Raw genomic sequence first — 16,938 nt, forward strand, 5'->3', positions numbered from 1 at the left:
AAGCAAGATTCCAACATCCGAACATCGGTCTTTATTTGAAAATGGATAGTGCCAGTCAACTATTTCTGCTCAACATAATATGCGAAAATACGCTGCAATTAATGCTTCTATACGTGTTTTTTTAGAGAAATGGATATTGCTCGAACGCCACAGTTGAAACAATTGGCGTGGAATGACCCCTGGTATAATACAAAATGCTCTACTATATTTTCCAACGGATGCAGCCAGCTTGAAAAAGTAAATTACGAGCATGTGGCATTTTCGTATTTAGATCTAATAGGAATAGTGCGTGTAGAGGCGGAACGTGCGATAGTCGCAATGCGCCGTTTTACAAACAAAAGTAATTGGCTTTTAAATATGAAGAGAACATCAGACTTCTAAGCATTCATCAATTGCCGGGCACTATTTCCAGCACTTTACGAGCACAATCACACGAGTGACTGCGCGTTTCGAAAACAGCTTTGCGTCAGCGCGCGTGATGTTAAGCCACAACACAGGCTCTCAGCCAGAGCAGAATGCCTGCAGAATGCTTTCTACTAGCACTCACAAAAAATGGGCGAGTGCAAAGCCTATTCTCAGCCGGTCAAAATACAGAATTTTTGAGTTGTTTGTTTTTGAGCTCCTTGGCGTTATCTTCTGTACGTTCTGCCGGCCGGCGCTAGCGACACTCCAGTGTTATTACTCTTGGCAATGGCTCCCTGTGTAACAAGCGTGAGTACCGAAAGAAGGTACATGTTGCGGGGCCATAGAAAGTGTCCCAAACTTGTCTCACTGAGATTCAGTACACGCCAAACTGTCATCACGGCCGCATATCTTTTTTGCTAACTGCGTCAGATCCCCAGAAGCAGCGAGCGTCCTTCAAAAGTATTCGAAATGTAACGAAATTAATGACAGTGACTTTGCTGGTCAGAGGCTGCGTCACGAATGTGTCCCAGTAAAGTCCAGTACACGCGAAACTAACTGCAGCACACGGCCGAGCTGCATTTCGCTAACTGCGTCACAACAGCCGGTGTGGCCACTGTGCATGAATAGTATGGGTGTGAGAAAGCGCTAGAACTTGTCCCGGAAAGATTCAGTGCATGCGAAACTGCGTCACACGGCCGAAGTGCTTTTTGCTAACTTCGTCACAAAGCCGGGTGCGGTGACCGTGCCCCAAAACTGCCGAAAGCTTGGCAAACAGCTCCCAGTACGAGTCATTACCTCAAGCTAACTACTGTAGAATGGCAGAGCTGTTTTTCGCTAACTGTGTCGCGAGTCTGTTTCGTGTCATAAAAGCCAAAAGTTCTCACAAAATTTCTCACCTTAGTCGAATAGTGCAGTGGTGCCGTCACTGCCGTGTAGAAGTGCAGAAGTAACGCAAGAATACGCTCGGAGCCCAACAAACATGCTACATCCAAAAGGGACGGGCCGCCGATGGGGCCAACTTCACATTCGCAAACGGCCTCGCCGGCTTCGGTGGCATGTATGGCAAATAAAGCATGTATCTGTCGCGCCTAGCGTGCCGCTAGCTTGTTACTAGGCCACGCAATAAAAATAAGTCGCGAATTAAAGGTTCAACGTCTGTAAGTCGAATCCACTTTCTTTTTTTTCTCCTATGCTCGCGTAAACTATCGGATGGGGATAACACTAGCCGTAACGTGTTTGCTGTTGCCAGTTTTCGCCGAGTGTTCCCTCCTTAATAGGCGAGTTGCACGGCCGTTGCACTGTGAACTAGCCGAAATACAGTAGCACACGTCTCAGCACAGATACACCTGTTAGTTAAAAAGCAAGATTCTGGACCAAGTCTTCTGGCGAGACCAAACAAAAAAGCCTTCCCGAAGTAGAAAAGTCGGTTTCCTTACAACTGGTCTGCCGTACCCACTGCCTATACACCTGATTTTTTTGACGGACCACCTTTGTTTCACCGACGTCTAAGCATGGAACAAAGTAGCATATATGCTAAAATTAAGCTTTTATTTCATTTCTTAAAGTGGTTAGCGTGTACTGTAAACATGCTATTAAGGAAAGTAAAGGCTAGAACTGAACTATTGCAAAGGTGAAGCTGACATTGAAAAATTTTTTCCCCGGAAAACGCAAATTTCTTCGATTAATATTTTCGTGGCAAGGTTTGGTTTTGGTGGTTATGCTGGTGACATATACGATCCTTCCGGCGTATTTTTTTCACGGACCACCTTTGTTTTAACGACGTCTAAGCATTGAACAAAGTATACGCTAAATTCAAGCTTTTATTTTAGATTAAGCGCTGACAGAGCCGAGAAGTTCGTTTTTGGGACAGATGTAATTGATTAGAAAACATAAAAATAATCACTGAAACAATTTTACAATAAAAGCACGACCTTCACGCAACGCAAAAACTCAATATAGAAGAATGCGCGAGACCGTTGATTTGTGGCAATATTTTTGCGCACCTGGCTTTGCAATGTTTAGTGAAACTCAAATGGCCCTGACGGGCGCAAGAAAAATTTCCGCTCAATATAATATGCGAAAATATGGCACAAATAATGCTTCTATACGTGTGTGTGTTCCTTTTACATTTTTTGAGAGAAATGGATATCGCTCGAACGCCACAGATGGAACAATTGGCGTGGAATGACCCTGGTATGAAATTAAATGCTGTACTATATTCTAATATTAGAAGCACTGTATATATTAAGGTGGGGAAGTGAATGAATAGGTATAAAACGCGATTGTTTCATTTGATATCAATTTCATATAGGCATTTTCATGTATTGTTTGCAATTTCGTTTCATCGCTGCCTAATGTAACAATAAAACTAGGAAACTTTTAAAACATGCCTGTACTTTCAGGTTACGTACGCCAAAGCAATGCGAATGAACACTTTCGCTATACTCAGTGCCCATAAGCTCATCAGTACCGCTGTATTGAACCGGCAATTCCATCTTCTGAAATTCAGGTACGAAAACATTAGGCTTTCTCATTCACTTTAAAAATGGTTCATGCCTTCATTGAATATGTAAAGAAACAATTATGAACAATGTTTTCTTATGCTTAAGCAATTCGTCGTCTCTATATCTCTGTGCCTTGCCGTAATGTTTACTTTTCTTAATCTGTGGCCACACAGACAATTAAGCCACCACTAGTTCAGTATTCGAAGAATTCGGAGTAAGATTATTCAGCAGTAACCCGTACCTCGTAGTGCTGCAATAATTGTTTCGAACTTTGAACTCCATACCGGTCATACAACTGCTCATAGTCAGTGGAATATATAATCGAATAACTATTGGCTACCTCTTAAGACGAGATGCTTTAGCACTTTCACATTCCGTACAAAAACATAAGGATTGCGTGGCACGAAGTCTGGTGTAACCAAGTGTAAAACATACTCCTGCGAAATGTTTACACCAGCAGCAAAGAAGAATACATTTCGTTACTGCTACTGTGTATGGTTGAGCTCTGTGCCACCAGGTGGCTGCACCGTGCAGAGAATTCACATTTGCGCTTCTGCTAAACGGCACACTCCAGCGGCCAGGCCCTGTCCCCTTGCGCTTGTTTGCCCCAACACCGGATTCGCGAAACGCTATAGCGGCAGTCTGATGCACTGCAGTCAGTTCGCTCGTGTGCTGCCTTGCAGAGGGACGCGATGTCGCAGCTTGACATTTTACCAGTCGCTACGTTTGCAGTCCACAACGCAACAAAGTCGAATCATGGTGCTTGCGAAAAGACTGAGACCGACGCTGACGGCGGAGCTCTCGTCAAAGACGGAGCACATTGTAACACAAGCAGACGACACTTGCTGTGTGCCGGAAGTGCTTTAGTGTACTGAAGAATTTTTCCCGTGCATTCTCTTTATGTTATTTTCTTTTTATAAAAACAAATTCACTAACATTTCAACTATTACGAACATCATTTGTTTACCATAAAGTTGGAAAAATTATCGATCACAAGCCCGCGCCAGAAACTCCACCTTGCTGCTTTTTCCAGGTCATGGCTTCTGACGGATGAATTTCCTTTTATAAGTCTTGCTTTTTCTAGACCTGATTAGTTGGCGCATCTGCGCGTAGGCTTTAAGCTACCTTCACGTATTTTTAGAGGCTAGCTTTGTTGCGGTAGTATATTTGGTAACTGGGCCACACGGTTCCGTCATGGTGCATGGTTGCGATGCGCTTCTTTCTGGGGGGGAGGGGATCCATGGTGGCCTTTGACATGTGGTCGTGTTATGTGCTGTACAGTCGGCACCACACTTGTGCAGAGCGCGGGAACGGTGGCCGCAGGGCTGCTCGGTGGGCAGCCAGCGATGTTTAACGGTAGCTGCTCGGGCCTAGCCACTACGTAGCTGGCTGGCTGCGGAGAGCACCGGTGGCCGCTTTTCCGCGCTCTACACAACGGTGACGCCGATCGTACTTATAGATACCATGCTTCTTGAATAAACAACAGCTGGAAGTAGGCGCCAGTCTTGTGTACTCGATTGGCATCGTTAGTGTACTTAGTGGACATTCCGCGAGCTGTCTGGGTGCCTGGATAGTCTAAAGTGGGTAGCGCGTTGGGCTGCTGTGCTGAGAGAACGAAATTCGAAAACAAGCGTTCCAACCAATTTGGTCAGTGACAACCAATTTGCTTCTTAAGGTATCTATTTGACGCCGACATGCGCCACCAGGGATGCAGGACTGTTTGCTACTTTTCAAGCCATCTCTGTGATACTAGTCTAGATAACAGGGCAGGTGCGAGTATGTGTTTCACTGTGTCAGTGTTCAATAACCGTCTTTGCAAACATTTTGGGTAACCAGGTAATAGCCACTGAGAATGTACCCTATACAAAAACAAGATGCTATTGCAGTGGCGCTGTTAGAACCTCGCTCGGTTTCTCTTGCCGCTTTCAGCTTCGCCGAGCTTGGGGAGACATATCTGAAAGAGAGTGAAAGCAGAGCAGAGTGTAAAAATAGCATGGCGCAGCATAGCGACGCGGCGAGCGTCGGTGGAGACTGGTGGGGGAGAAGGAGAGGTGCGGGGGAGACACAGGTGGTGTGACCTCATTGCTCTACAATAAAAACCCGCGCGCACGCTTCGGCGGCCCTCTTTGTCGCAGTGGAAAAAATCGTCAAGCTGGTGGTGGAGCTGAAAGAGAGTGAAAGCCGATTTTAAAAATACCATCGAGCAGCATTGCGACGCGGCGAGGGCAGGTGGAGCCTAGCGGGGAAGAAAGAGGGGCGCGGGAGGGACACAGCTGGTGTGAGGTCATTGTTATCCGATAAAAACCCACACGCTCGCTTCGGCGGTCCTCTTTCTCGCACTGGAAAAAGCTCACCAAGCCAGGTGAGAGAGTGTTCAGAGAAAGAGTGAAAGCCGAGTATAAGGATGCTTAATTCATGCAATCTGCATAATTCACGCTTTAGGAGTGACTACAATGCACACTGGGTAAAGCGCAATAGGCACAAGTACTGGTGATCATTCAAAGGGGGTTGCGGAATTTCCGCCGGTTCAGTAATCGGTCCCATCTTGCAAACACTTGCTGGAGAACGTTACGTGGATGAAATCCTTGAAGGAGTTGCGGATGAGTCTCAGCCAAGTCCCGCTGTTACTTCTTACACTTCTGTGGTATCAGCAAGATACAGTACCAGTACACAGCAGCAGCCGAGCAGGAAACTGGCTGGATGCAACTTCTCATGTGCAATAGATTAGAAGGCATGGGCATGTGAATTGGCCGGCTAGGTCATCTGACGTCTGTCCACTCAATTTCTTTTTTTGGAGTTATGTGAAAGATCACGCTTACATGATCGACAGGGACGTCGGATTATCTCAGACACGGATAACGGAATTCGAGCGTTGCTCATCAAGAAAGCCACAGAAGATGTGGTAAAGCGGACTCGGAACTGCGTAGCTGCAGATGGAGACTTATTCCAACACGTCCTCTAGGCAGCAGTTGGTGTTGAACGACGCTTACGAATTCATAGATTATAAGGGCGCGCTGAAATCTGATGTACTTTCTGTGTTTTTGTGCAGGCGTTGCGATTGCCAATTCGGCTCACTTAGAAATTGTTCCCGTTCTGATCACATGGGTCGCTTCTCTATCTGTTCATTTCGCTTTTATCTTCAGTTCAATATTCTATTCAGCTTTATCCAACATCTCCCAGATGTATGGAGCACGGGCGAAAAGCCCGAAAAAGCTTGACTGGGTCCTTGCACCATAGCATCTCATAGAGTGGCATCAATTCCATACAAGTACCTGTACCTGCCATGAACCTAATTTCGCAGCACGTATACACTCTTATTAAAACTAATATGGCCACTTTATTTTGGCTTTGGTCCGAAGCGGATTTCTGGCGTGAGATATAGCTGCGCGCCAACTCTGTCGATGCGGAGCGAGAAAAGCAGGTTCTGAAACATGCTATGCCTATTAAATGCGTTTCGCGTTTCGTGCGTGGTCAGAGCGGCGCTTCTGACGCGTTATCAGAGGGCTTTTATTATCAATGTGATCAGTCTGCCTTGAGAGAGCATGATAAGTATTACGTAGAGAGGAAAAAATAGCTGCAAAGCCGCGAAACCTGCTGTTGGTTCTCCTTCAATGCGATAATCAAAGTGATGCGCTGTCTCTTCCGGTTTGCGACAGGCAGTGCAGTTACTTTGAATCAGCCGATTTGAGGGCGCTGCTTTATGATACGGGTGGGAGCTCAGTCACGTGGTATTTTTCGTTTTCGTGAGGCTTGTTTGCAGCCGGAAGAAATTTGCACGCTTATTAATACATCGCTGAAAACACAGCAATGTCATTTCGAGGTGTCTGGGGGTGCCGACAAATGCCTCACTGACACTTTCATAATCAGGGCAGTACATGTTTAATTAGATAATTATTTGCAATTGTCAAATAAATGTCAAGAACGAAAGAATTACTGGCGGGTATTCCACTTTACTGGAAACTATATCCACTGTATATAACCAACTATACGAATACAGCAATGAGACCCCGGCCCTCAGTCCCCAGCAGCTGCGAAGCAACTGACCACGGCGGCGGTCCGACCTGCGACGCAGCAGAGGCTGCTAATCTCTGGGTCCGGAAAGGCGGCCATTGGAATCTGAAACTGGCAACGTTTACCGTTAGGACGTTATCTAGTGAGGCGAATCTAGCAGTGCTATTGAAGGAATTAGAGGGCAGTAAGTGGGATATAATGGGGCTCAGTGAAGTTAGAGGGCAAAAGAAGCATATACAGTGCAAAAAAGCGGGCACGTCTTGTACTACCTGAGCTTAGCGGACAGACGAGAACTACGAGTCGGATTCATGATTAATAAGGATATAGCTGGTAACATAAAGGAATTCTATAACATTTACAAAAGGGTGGCAGGTCCTGTTGTGAAGCTTAAGAGGTAAAAATTGAAGGTCGTACATGTCTGCGTCCCTACATCCACACATGACCAGAAAGTCGAAAGCTTCTATCAAGACGAGGTATCGGCGATGGGTAAAGTCAAAACAAAATACACTATACTGATGGGCGACTTCAATGCCAGGGTAGGCAGGTTGGAGACAAGACAATGGGGGAATGAGATTCTAGGAATAGCAGGGGAATAGCAGTTTGCAGAACAGAATAATATACGGATAACGAATACCTTTTTCCGCAAGCGGGATAGCCGATAGTGGACGTGGAGGAGCCCGAATGGCGAGACTAGAAATGAAATCGACTTTATACTCTGCGCTAACCCTGGCGGGAACCGGGGGGACAGAGGAAGAGAAGAGAGAAGTGAGAAATAAATGTAGACGAGATGGACGCCAGTTCCACAGCAATGCTTTACGTCTACTGTGTCCTTTAACTAGGAACGCTACAATATTTTGGCGCAGCCGACAACTGACTCCAACATGTGGGTGACATATTTCCTCGAGGAGACCTCCGCAGAGATCATCTTTTCGAGATACCAAGCTCAAGACCAACCAGCGGTGGAACTACCTCGCGAACTCAACTCGGCAGAACTCGTGAAGCTGGTTTTAGAGAAGGCTTCCATAGACATTGCTGAACTACGTCGGAAGGGTGCGGTGAAAGTGAACTTGCGTCTGGCGATCTTCGACGAATTAGTTCTTGAACCGATGTGTCGAAAGGACTCTGCATCACGGTCTTCACAGAAGAGGTGAACCGCGTTTTGAAAGCTCTTCAGCTACAACAAGAACAGATGGCGCAACAAAACCCACTGGTAACGTCACTTATAAGCTCTCTAAACGCTGAGAAGCCGGCGACTAATTTTGTCGAACGCGATGTGTTCGACGGCATGTCTTCAAGCCCAGAAAGTTGGTTTGAATTCTACGAATATGCCGCTGGGAAGAACAAATGGCACTCTAATGAGGACAAGATTACCAACATGCGTAATTATTTAAGAGATGTTGCACGGAAGTGGTACGATCTGCACATTATTGAAGATGTTGGCAACTCTTGGAACAAGTGGAAGGAAAAATTCTTGATGACATTCCGAAGCAACCCAGTGCAAAGATGGAACGCCGCGGCTAATTTCAAATTCAAGCAGGGCTCCCCCGTCGAGTATTTCTTTGAAAAACGCCGCCTTCTAAAGCTGGCCGAGCCTATGCTTCCTCCTTCTGCCATAGTAGCTCTAATAATGCACGGATTGCCCGCGGAAGTCCTGAAGCTAGTGCAAGCACGATCACCTCAAACTATAGAAAGGCTCCTGGAGTGCCTTCACGACATCCCATCTACTTCAGAAGAAAATATAACCGCTGGCTCAAGCAGTCGCTTCAGACGGACCGACGCGGATTGGTCAAGCCGTAATCCGCAAGAACCGAGCCGCCTTGCAGGCAGTACAGAGAACTGGGGTTGGCGTGCTTCCAGAGGTCGAGTGAATAACGTCGACAACGACCCTGTCCCCCTACTTTCAGATGCTCAAGAGTCTCTGACGAAAAAAACTAATAAACAAGGGTGATCAGTCCGACCCGATAACCACAACTGAGACTGTTTATTTAACTTGCTCTAGCCTACTTCACATTCCTGTCAAAGTGGGAAATTCTTTATATATGACATATGATGGCTTTGGGTGACAGCCGTGCTTCTGTGTCTATAATAAATGCCAAGCTGGTAGATTCAAGTCACCTGCATAGAGGAAGAGTACTACGGGGGCAAGGGTACGATGGAAAAGTGACAATGCATAATCAGTGGGCCTGAGTAAACATCGAGTTCCAAGGTAATGAAATAGAGTGACGTACTGGTGATAACGGGGGTGACGTACGACTTTCTGCTATACAGACGAGATATAAAGAAACTAAAAATCAACGTATACTGGGACGATGCAGTTTTAGTGGAAGGACTATCAAGGGAAGAGACACAGCAAGATAGAAAAGATAACCTGCGAATAGTTACGTGCACGGAGGATATTGCAACGACCTACCCTGAACCGGTATGCGTAGGAAGCTATCCACAAGCGATGAAGTCGCACAAGGTGCCTTTAGAACTAATTGACAAGACCGTCATCCGAAAATCACCTTATAACATGTCAAGAGAACGCAAGATATGGTGAAAGAAAGAATTGTAGGAGATGCTAGACGCTGATATAATCCGGCCTTCGGTGTCACCCTTCGCTTCTCCCATAACTATTGCGCCGAAGGAAGATGGAACTTTCAGACTGTGCACAGTTTACAGGGTTATCAATCGCCAGAAAGAACTTACACCATTTCCCATGCCGAAGATAGACACGATTATAGATGAGACAGGTGGTTGCCGGAGTTTTTCACGCATTGACTTGTGCAAAGGTTTCTGGCAGATCCCGCTAACCGAAGAAACAAAAATGTACACTGCTTTTATCACGCCCTTCGATCTGTACGAGTATAACAGGCTTCCTTTCGGCTGGAAAAACTCGCCAGCATGGTTCCAGAAGATTATGAACGAAGTCCTGAAGCCTTTCCCAGGTGTCTTTTGTAACGTGTACATAGACGATATTATCGTCTTGCCCAAAACAGAGGCTGAACATCAGGAACACCTTTCGCAGGTATTAAATGCCTTGAGCTTGGCACAACTCAAGGTTAATTTTAAGAAAGGTGCATTCTTTCAAAGAAAAGTTGTTTCTTGGAAGAGTATTTAATGGGACTACCAAAAGCACGAAACAAGAGTCCGTCGAGAGAAAATCCCAACTGGTGAAACCATATGTCGTCGACTCTTTGCGTGTGTTTTTGGGATTAGCAGGACATTTAAGACCTTTCATAAAAGATTTTGCTATAAAAACAAGATGCCTCACGCGCCGAACGCAGAAGAAAGTTCCATTTGAGTGGGATGAGGAATGTGACAGAGTCTACCGTGATCTGGTGCGCGAAATCTCTGCTGACCCTATTCTACGCGTACCAGATTTCACTTTACCCTTTGAACTGAATACGACGCTTCACATTATGAAACAGGTGCAGTCTTGTACCAGAAATGTCCAGAAGCATCCGGCCGAGAAAAGCGACATGTAGTAGGCTCCTACAGCTACACCCTCAAGCCACCTGAAGTCAACTACACCACTACTGAAAAGGAAGCTCTTGCTGTCCTTAAAGCAATTCAGTACTTCCGTACGTACCTAGAAGGTGCGAAGTTTACTTTGTTCACGGATCACCAGGCACTCACTCATCTCTTGAATATGACCCAACCTAAGGGACGTATCGCCAGATGGGTGAACTACTTGCAGCAGTTTGATTTCACCATCTCCCACAGACCTGGACCCGTTTTGAATGATGCAGATGCATTGTCTAGGCTGATGATACAGGCCAACAAAGAACAATCGGAAGAAATCAATGAAGTAAAATTGTGGGAAGGCACTGAACAAATAATTTTTTTGGCAGGTCGCTATCAAGTCCCGCCAACGCTGGTTCCCAGGGTGCTTTATTTGTACCACGATAGCCCAGAATCTGGAGGACGCGACGGATTTTGGCGCACCTACAACAAACTAGTCAAGAGATTTACGTGGCCTCACATGAAAGAAGACGTCAGTCAGTACGTTCGTTCATGCCGCATTTGTCAAGTCTACAAAGTGAAATATAAGCAGCCTACGGACGCCATGATAATACCTTGCCACTCGAAGGTGCCTTTTGAAGTTATACACCTGGATTTTGCCGAGCTAAATAAGAAACGAGAAGGAGTCCGAAAAACGCAAACTTTTCTTCTGGCCATAGACGAGTGTACCAGGATGGTCGCGGCACGGGCAGGACAAGAAGATGCAAATAGTGTCATCGCCCTCCTCCAACGAGATATGTTTAGGACAACCAGGAAGATTGTATGTGATAAGGGTCCAGCGTTCAAGAGTGAAAAGCTAGCAAGATGGGCTCGAGACCGCAATATATCAATCCAATTCTTTTCGCCATACCATCCCGGAGCGAATGGGCTTGCACAGCGTGCTATACGAGATGTGAAACAATACATCAGGATGTACGATCGTTTCCCTGGTGAATGGAAATGCTCTTTAGAAGCAGCTGTAAGACATCACAATCGCTCCTACACCAGTGGCTTGGGATGCAGCCCGCAGTTCGCTTCTTCAGGAGAGACCCTTATTCTTCAAGCGGACCGTGAACTGGGGCTGTTAGAAAATCTCAAGATCGTCGAGGAGAGGAAACAAAAATCACAGGAGGAGAGGTACCGTAAACGAATGAAAAAAAAATTTTGACAAGAGACATTGCTCAGATATCCCAGACATTCAAGTCACCGACCTCATTCTAGATAGGAAAGGAGTAAGAGAATCCAAAGCCAAATTTTATGGTCCTTACTCTGTGACAAAGACAGCCACTCAGAAAGGAATATTGAAGACTGTGTGGTACATTGGTGAACGGGGCTCAGTTGAATGTGCTTCGATTGGAAACGTTTTGAAGTATTACCCCAGGAGGGGTTAGCAAAAAGAACCTGGAAGGGTGAAGCGGTATGAGCCTTCGAATAGAAGATGAAGAAGCGCGGGAACCGGGGGACAGAGGAAGAGAAAAGAGAAGTGAGAAATAAATGTAGACGAGATGGACGCCAGTTCGACAGCAATGCTTTACGTCTACTGTGTCCTTTAACTAGGAACGCTACAATTAATACCTTCTTCCGCAAGCCGGATAGCCGATAGTGGAAGTGGAGGAGCCCGAATGGCGAGACTAGAAATGAAATAGACTTTATGCTCTGCGCTAACGCTGGCATCATACAAGATCTGGACGTTCTCGGTCACGTGCACTGCAGTGACCATAGGATGGTAAAAACTCCAATTAGTCTACACTTTAGGAGGGAACGGAAGAAACAGGTACATATGAAGCCCATCAATCAGTCAGCGGTAAGAGGGAAAATAGAGGAATTCCGGATCAAGATACATAACAGGAATTCGGCTTTAACTCAGGAAGAGGACATTAGTGTTGAAGATATGAACGACAATCTTTTAGGCATTAAAGAGTATGCAATAGATGTCAGTGGTAACTCCATGAGACAGGATACCAGTAAGTTATCGCAGGAGATCTGTTCAAGAAACGCCAATGTATCAAAGCCTCTAACCCTACAGCTAGAATAGAACTGGCAGAACTTTCCAAGTTAATCAACAAGCGTAAGACAGCTGACATAAAGAAGTATAATATGGATAGAACTGAGCATGCTCTCAGGAACGAAGGAAGCCTAAAAGCAGTGAAGATGAAACTAGGAGTAGGCAAGAGTCAGATATATGTGCTAAGAGACCACATCATTACTAATATGGATGAGATAGCTGAAGGGAACGCTCAGGCCTTCGGAAAAATGATGGGTGTCAGCTCCGTGTTTAGACACACTCAAAAACGCCTCCCGTTGCCCCCTTATACAGTACCAGTGGCACCCATGACGATAATGGAAGAGACAATACCGCAGAGGAATTGGAAATCCCACAACTAACGCCGGAAGAAATAAAGAAAGCCTTGCTAGTTATGGAAAGGGGGATGGGAGCTGGGGCGGATCAGGTAACAGCAGACTTGTTGAAGGATGGATGGCAGATTGTTCTAGAAAAATTGGTCACCCTGTATACGCAGTGCCTCATGACCTCGAGCGTACCGGAATCTTCGAAGAACGCTAACATAATCCTAAGTCATAAGAAAGGGGATACCAAAGAATTGAAAAATTATAGACCGATCAGCTTACTGTCCGTTACCTACAAAGTATTTACTAGGCGACCGCTACTTTCCTGTCGGGATTGGCATGTCATGCTGATAACGCGCATGCCATTCGTTACTGAGAAGTACAGGGCTTGCAGCGTTAAAGAAAGAAAATGCAGACAAGGCAGATGACATATGTTGTTGTGTGGCAAGATACTACCCAAAAGATGTAATTTTGTTTTAGAGTTAATAGTGGCGTCGCCTGTTGGGTGCCATTACAATAATGCCGAGCTATGGGCATAGTTCACGCTTGGAGATACCGCACGCCGATATGATGCAGGTTAGAATATCTGACGCCTGTCATATAATTCGGTCTGCTTCAGTTGGCTACTGGCGTGGCTAATAGCGGCTACGGTACAGGCTTTTCTAGATGACCGCTAGCTAGACACCATATTTATCATTTTCAATTACATACTGGCGTGTTCTTTTTAATCCTCGAATCTAAGCCGACCCTAGAGTTTGGTATATGATTGTTGAAAAAAAAAACTATCGGCCTAGATTCGAAAAAATACGGCAGGTCACTGTTGATGCGGGACAGGCTTTGATGCCGAATTGAGTTGCTGGGTACTTACCACTCAGTCTATCTTGGTATCCAGTGAGCCGCTATGATGCAAATTTGACCCACTGGGTATGTGCCACTAGATTTGTACTTCATTGTTTGTGAAATGCTGGCTGTCCATTGTGGGACAGAGAACTTCCGTACTGCCACGTTTTTGTGCGCAGCCTACCACATATGCCGGCTATGGATCGGCTGCCAGAAAGCATTCCACTGCGCAAGCTGGGACGCGATGATGCAGCACCAAGGGAATCAGCCTTGATAGCGGTGAGAGCATCCTCAATCACTGTGTCCGACGCGGAGTCAGTTGAAACTGGAATGGCTGTGGAAGCCATTGAACACCATGGTAAGTCCTGCGTGGCGAAGGCAGCGTCGTCTGTTTGCCGAGCGCAAGCGGAAAATTTCCGGAAGTGGGTCAGAGATTGGCGTCGGGAAAGGGCCACCTCTTACTAGGGCATGCGGAATTTGAAGGCAGATATCCTGAAATAGAAAAGAAAATTGACATTTTTTTTCTTCATACATTTGCGAACTTTAATCAATATCACGTACTCTCCATCAGATGTAATTAACTTGGCCTCCGGCTAGATGTGGAACGGTTAAAGAGGCTAGTGAGAAAAGCACCGAACGCCCCCCCTCTCCCATCATACTCTGGATTCTACACACATTTCTTGTATAGAAACAAGTAATAGAGAAAGCGATGAGACAAGTGCCGCGCGTATGAGGGAGTTTCCTGAATATTAGGAAATTTAGAAATGTTCACACAAAAAAAGTATAGAAAACTGCGTTGGAGTTGTCTAAGTATGCGTAAGCATACATCGAACTCTCAAGTTGGCTATGAGCCACATTTCAAGTTGGCCCGCTCCCAAAATTGAATTGACCCACCCCACATTGGAGTTAACCCGCTCCCAAATTTAGATTGGCCCACCCCTAAATTAGCCTCAGCCAGCCCCAAATTTGAGTTGGCCAGACCCAGTTCAGGCACATCCAAATTCCAAGCCCAAATCTGAAGTTGGCCTGCGCCAAAATTTGAAGATGACCTACTCCCAAATTTCACTTGTGCCACCCCTAAATTTCAAGTTGGCCCATTTCCAAATTTCATTGGTCGTCGACGCACTTATTAATGCGATGCTTTATATGTCCCAAGAGGCAGAAAAAGCCGGCGCTGTAGGCAACGCGTGGTACCAAAGATTATCACATCACGTGACATCATGAGCGTCTTGTATAAATTTAGAAAAAGTTAGAGCGAGGTGAAACAAGGTGGCGTAAAGTGAGTTAAGTTGAAGTAGAGTGACTGAAGGGGAAGGTCAATGTATTTAGGTGCATTAAGGTGCAATAAAGTGGATTGGGGTTGTTTGAACATCTGGATTATGGTTGGTAGAATTTTAACGAGGTGGTACGGTGGTACAAGTTGGAGTAATTTGGATTAAGGTGCATTACAATTCGTCGGTACAAATGAGAAGATTGGATTAGGGTGAATAAAGTGAACTTAGGTAGACTAAAGTGAATTAAATTCGACTACTGTTGGGGCATTTAGAGCAAGATACACTCTGGTGGATTAAGGTAGAGTTGTGAGGTACACGTGACAATGTATGACGTCACGTGTCAGAGAATGACACGTCACTTCTTAAGTAACTCGACCGAAGTCACTTAAGGAAATTTATATCTGAAGAAGCCAACAAACACTGACACCAAGGACAACATAGGGGAAATAACTTGTGCTTTAATAAACGAAATAAAGAAACGATAAATGAATGGAAATAAAGTGGATGAAAAAACAACTTGCCGCAGGTGGGAGCCGAACCCACAACCTTCGCATGTCGCGTGCGATGCTCTACCAATTGAGCTACCGCGGCGTCGTTTTCCCATCCACTTTCTTGGGTATTTATGTTTCCTAGTACAACCCTGGGAGTGTTAGCCAGAGCCACCACTCACAGACCTTGGCGGCGGACGTGGGACGTCCTTCTTGCCCCAGGCGTCACGAGAACGTGAACTAGGACACATAAATACCCAAGAAAGTGGATGGGCAAACGACGCCGCGGTAGCTCAATTGCTAGAGCATCGCACGCGACATGCGAAGGTTGTGGGTTTGGTTCCCACCTGCGGCAAGTTGTTTTTTCATCCACTTTTATTTCCATTCATTTATCGTTTCTTTATTTCGTTTATTAAAGCACAAGTTATTTCCCCTATGTTGTCCTTGGTGTCAGTGTTTGTTGGCTTCTGATATGACTAATAAAAATCGGGCCCCTCGGTTAACCCCCTTTCTTCTCGTTGATTACATAACGAGGGTCTCGAATCCCGCAACATTGATGCCTTCAGGTAGCATATGTGGGTTTATTGACCCGTTGCCTTCACCCAAAAAAGATCGCGTTCTCGTGACGCCTGGGGCAAGAACGACGTCCCACGTGCGTCGCCAAGGTCTGTGAGTGGTGGCGCTGGCTAACACTCCCAGGGTTGTACTAGGACACATAAATACCCAAGGAAGTGGATGGGAAAACGACGCCGCGGTAGCTCAATTAGTAGAGCATCGCACGCGACATGCGAAGGTTGTGGGTTCGGTTCCCACCTGCGGCAAGTTTTTTCATCCACTTTAATTTCCATTCATTTATCGTTTCTTTATTTCGTTTATTAAAGCACAAGTTATTTCCCCTATGTTGTCCTTGGTGTCAGTGTTTGTTGGCTTCTGATATGACTAATAAAAATCGGGCCCCTCGGTTAACTCCCTTTCTTCTCGTTGATTACATAACGAGGGTCTCGAATCCCGCAACATTGATGCCTTCAGGTAGCATATGTGGGTTTATTGGCCCGTTGCCTTCACCCAAAAAAGATCACGTTCTCGTGACGCCTGGGGCAAGAAGGACGTTCAACGTCCGCCGCCAATGTCTGTGAGTGGTGGCGCTGGCTAACACTCCCAGGGTTGTACTAGGACACATAAATACCCAAGAAAGTGGATGGGAAAACGACGCCGCGGTACCTCAGTTCGTAGAGCATCGCACGCGACATGCGAAGGTTGTGGGTTCGGTTCCCACCTGCGGCAAGTTGTTTTTTCATCCACTTTAATTTCCATTAATTTATCTTTTCTTTACTTCGTTTATTAAAGCACAAGTACTTTCCCCTATGTTGTCCTTGGTGTCAGTCTTTGTTGGCTTCTTCTGATATGACTAATAAAAATCGGGCCCCTCGGTTAACCCCCCTTTTTCTCGTTAAGGAAATTTAGCCACTTAAGTCGCTTGGCTCAATGAAGTGACTCAATTCTGAAGTGACTCAATTTTTCAACATAGCGCATGGGGAGGCAGGCCGCAGCTTTGGTGCAGGCCTTTAGATATGCCTAGATATACAT

The 16,938-nt window shown here is 45.8% G+C and overlaps 1 protein-coding gene across 1 annotated transcript in view; it reads left to right on the plus strand.

The window, feature by feature from the left end:
- Positions 1-16,938, plus strand: part of LOC142557008 (uncharacterized) — a 246,240-nt gene that overhangs the window by 211,567 nt on the left and 17,735 nt on the right. The window contains exons 22-23 of the mRNA XM_075668541.1: positions 2,808-2,914; positions 13,769-13,947. Coding sequence (XP_075524656.1) covers positions 2,808-2,914; positions 13,769-13,947 — 286 coding nt within the window. The remainder of the gene's footprint in view (positions 1-2,807; positions 2,915-13,768; positions 13,948-16,938) is intronic.

The sequence above is a fragment of the Dermacentor variabilis genome, chromosome 9 (assembly GCF_050947875.1).
Source record: "Dermacentor variabilis isolate Ectoservices chromosome 9, ASM5094787v1, whole genome shotgun sequence".
Lineage (NCBI taxonomy): Eukaryota > Metazoa > Arthropoda > Arachnida > Ixodida > Ixodidae > Dermacentor > Dermacentor variabilis.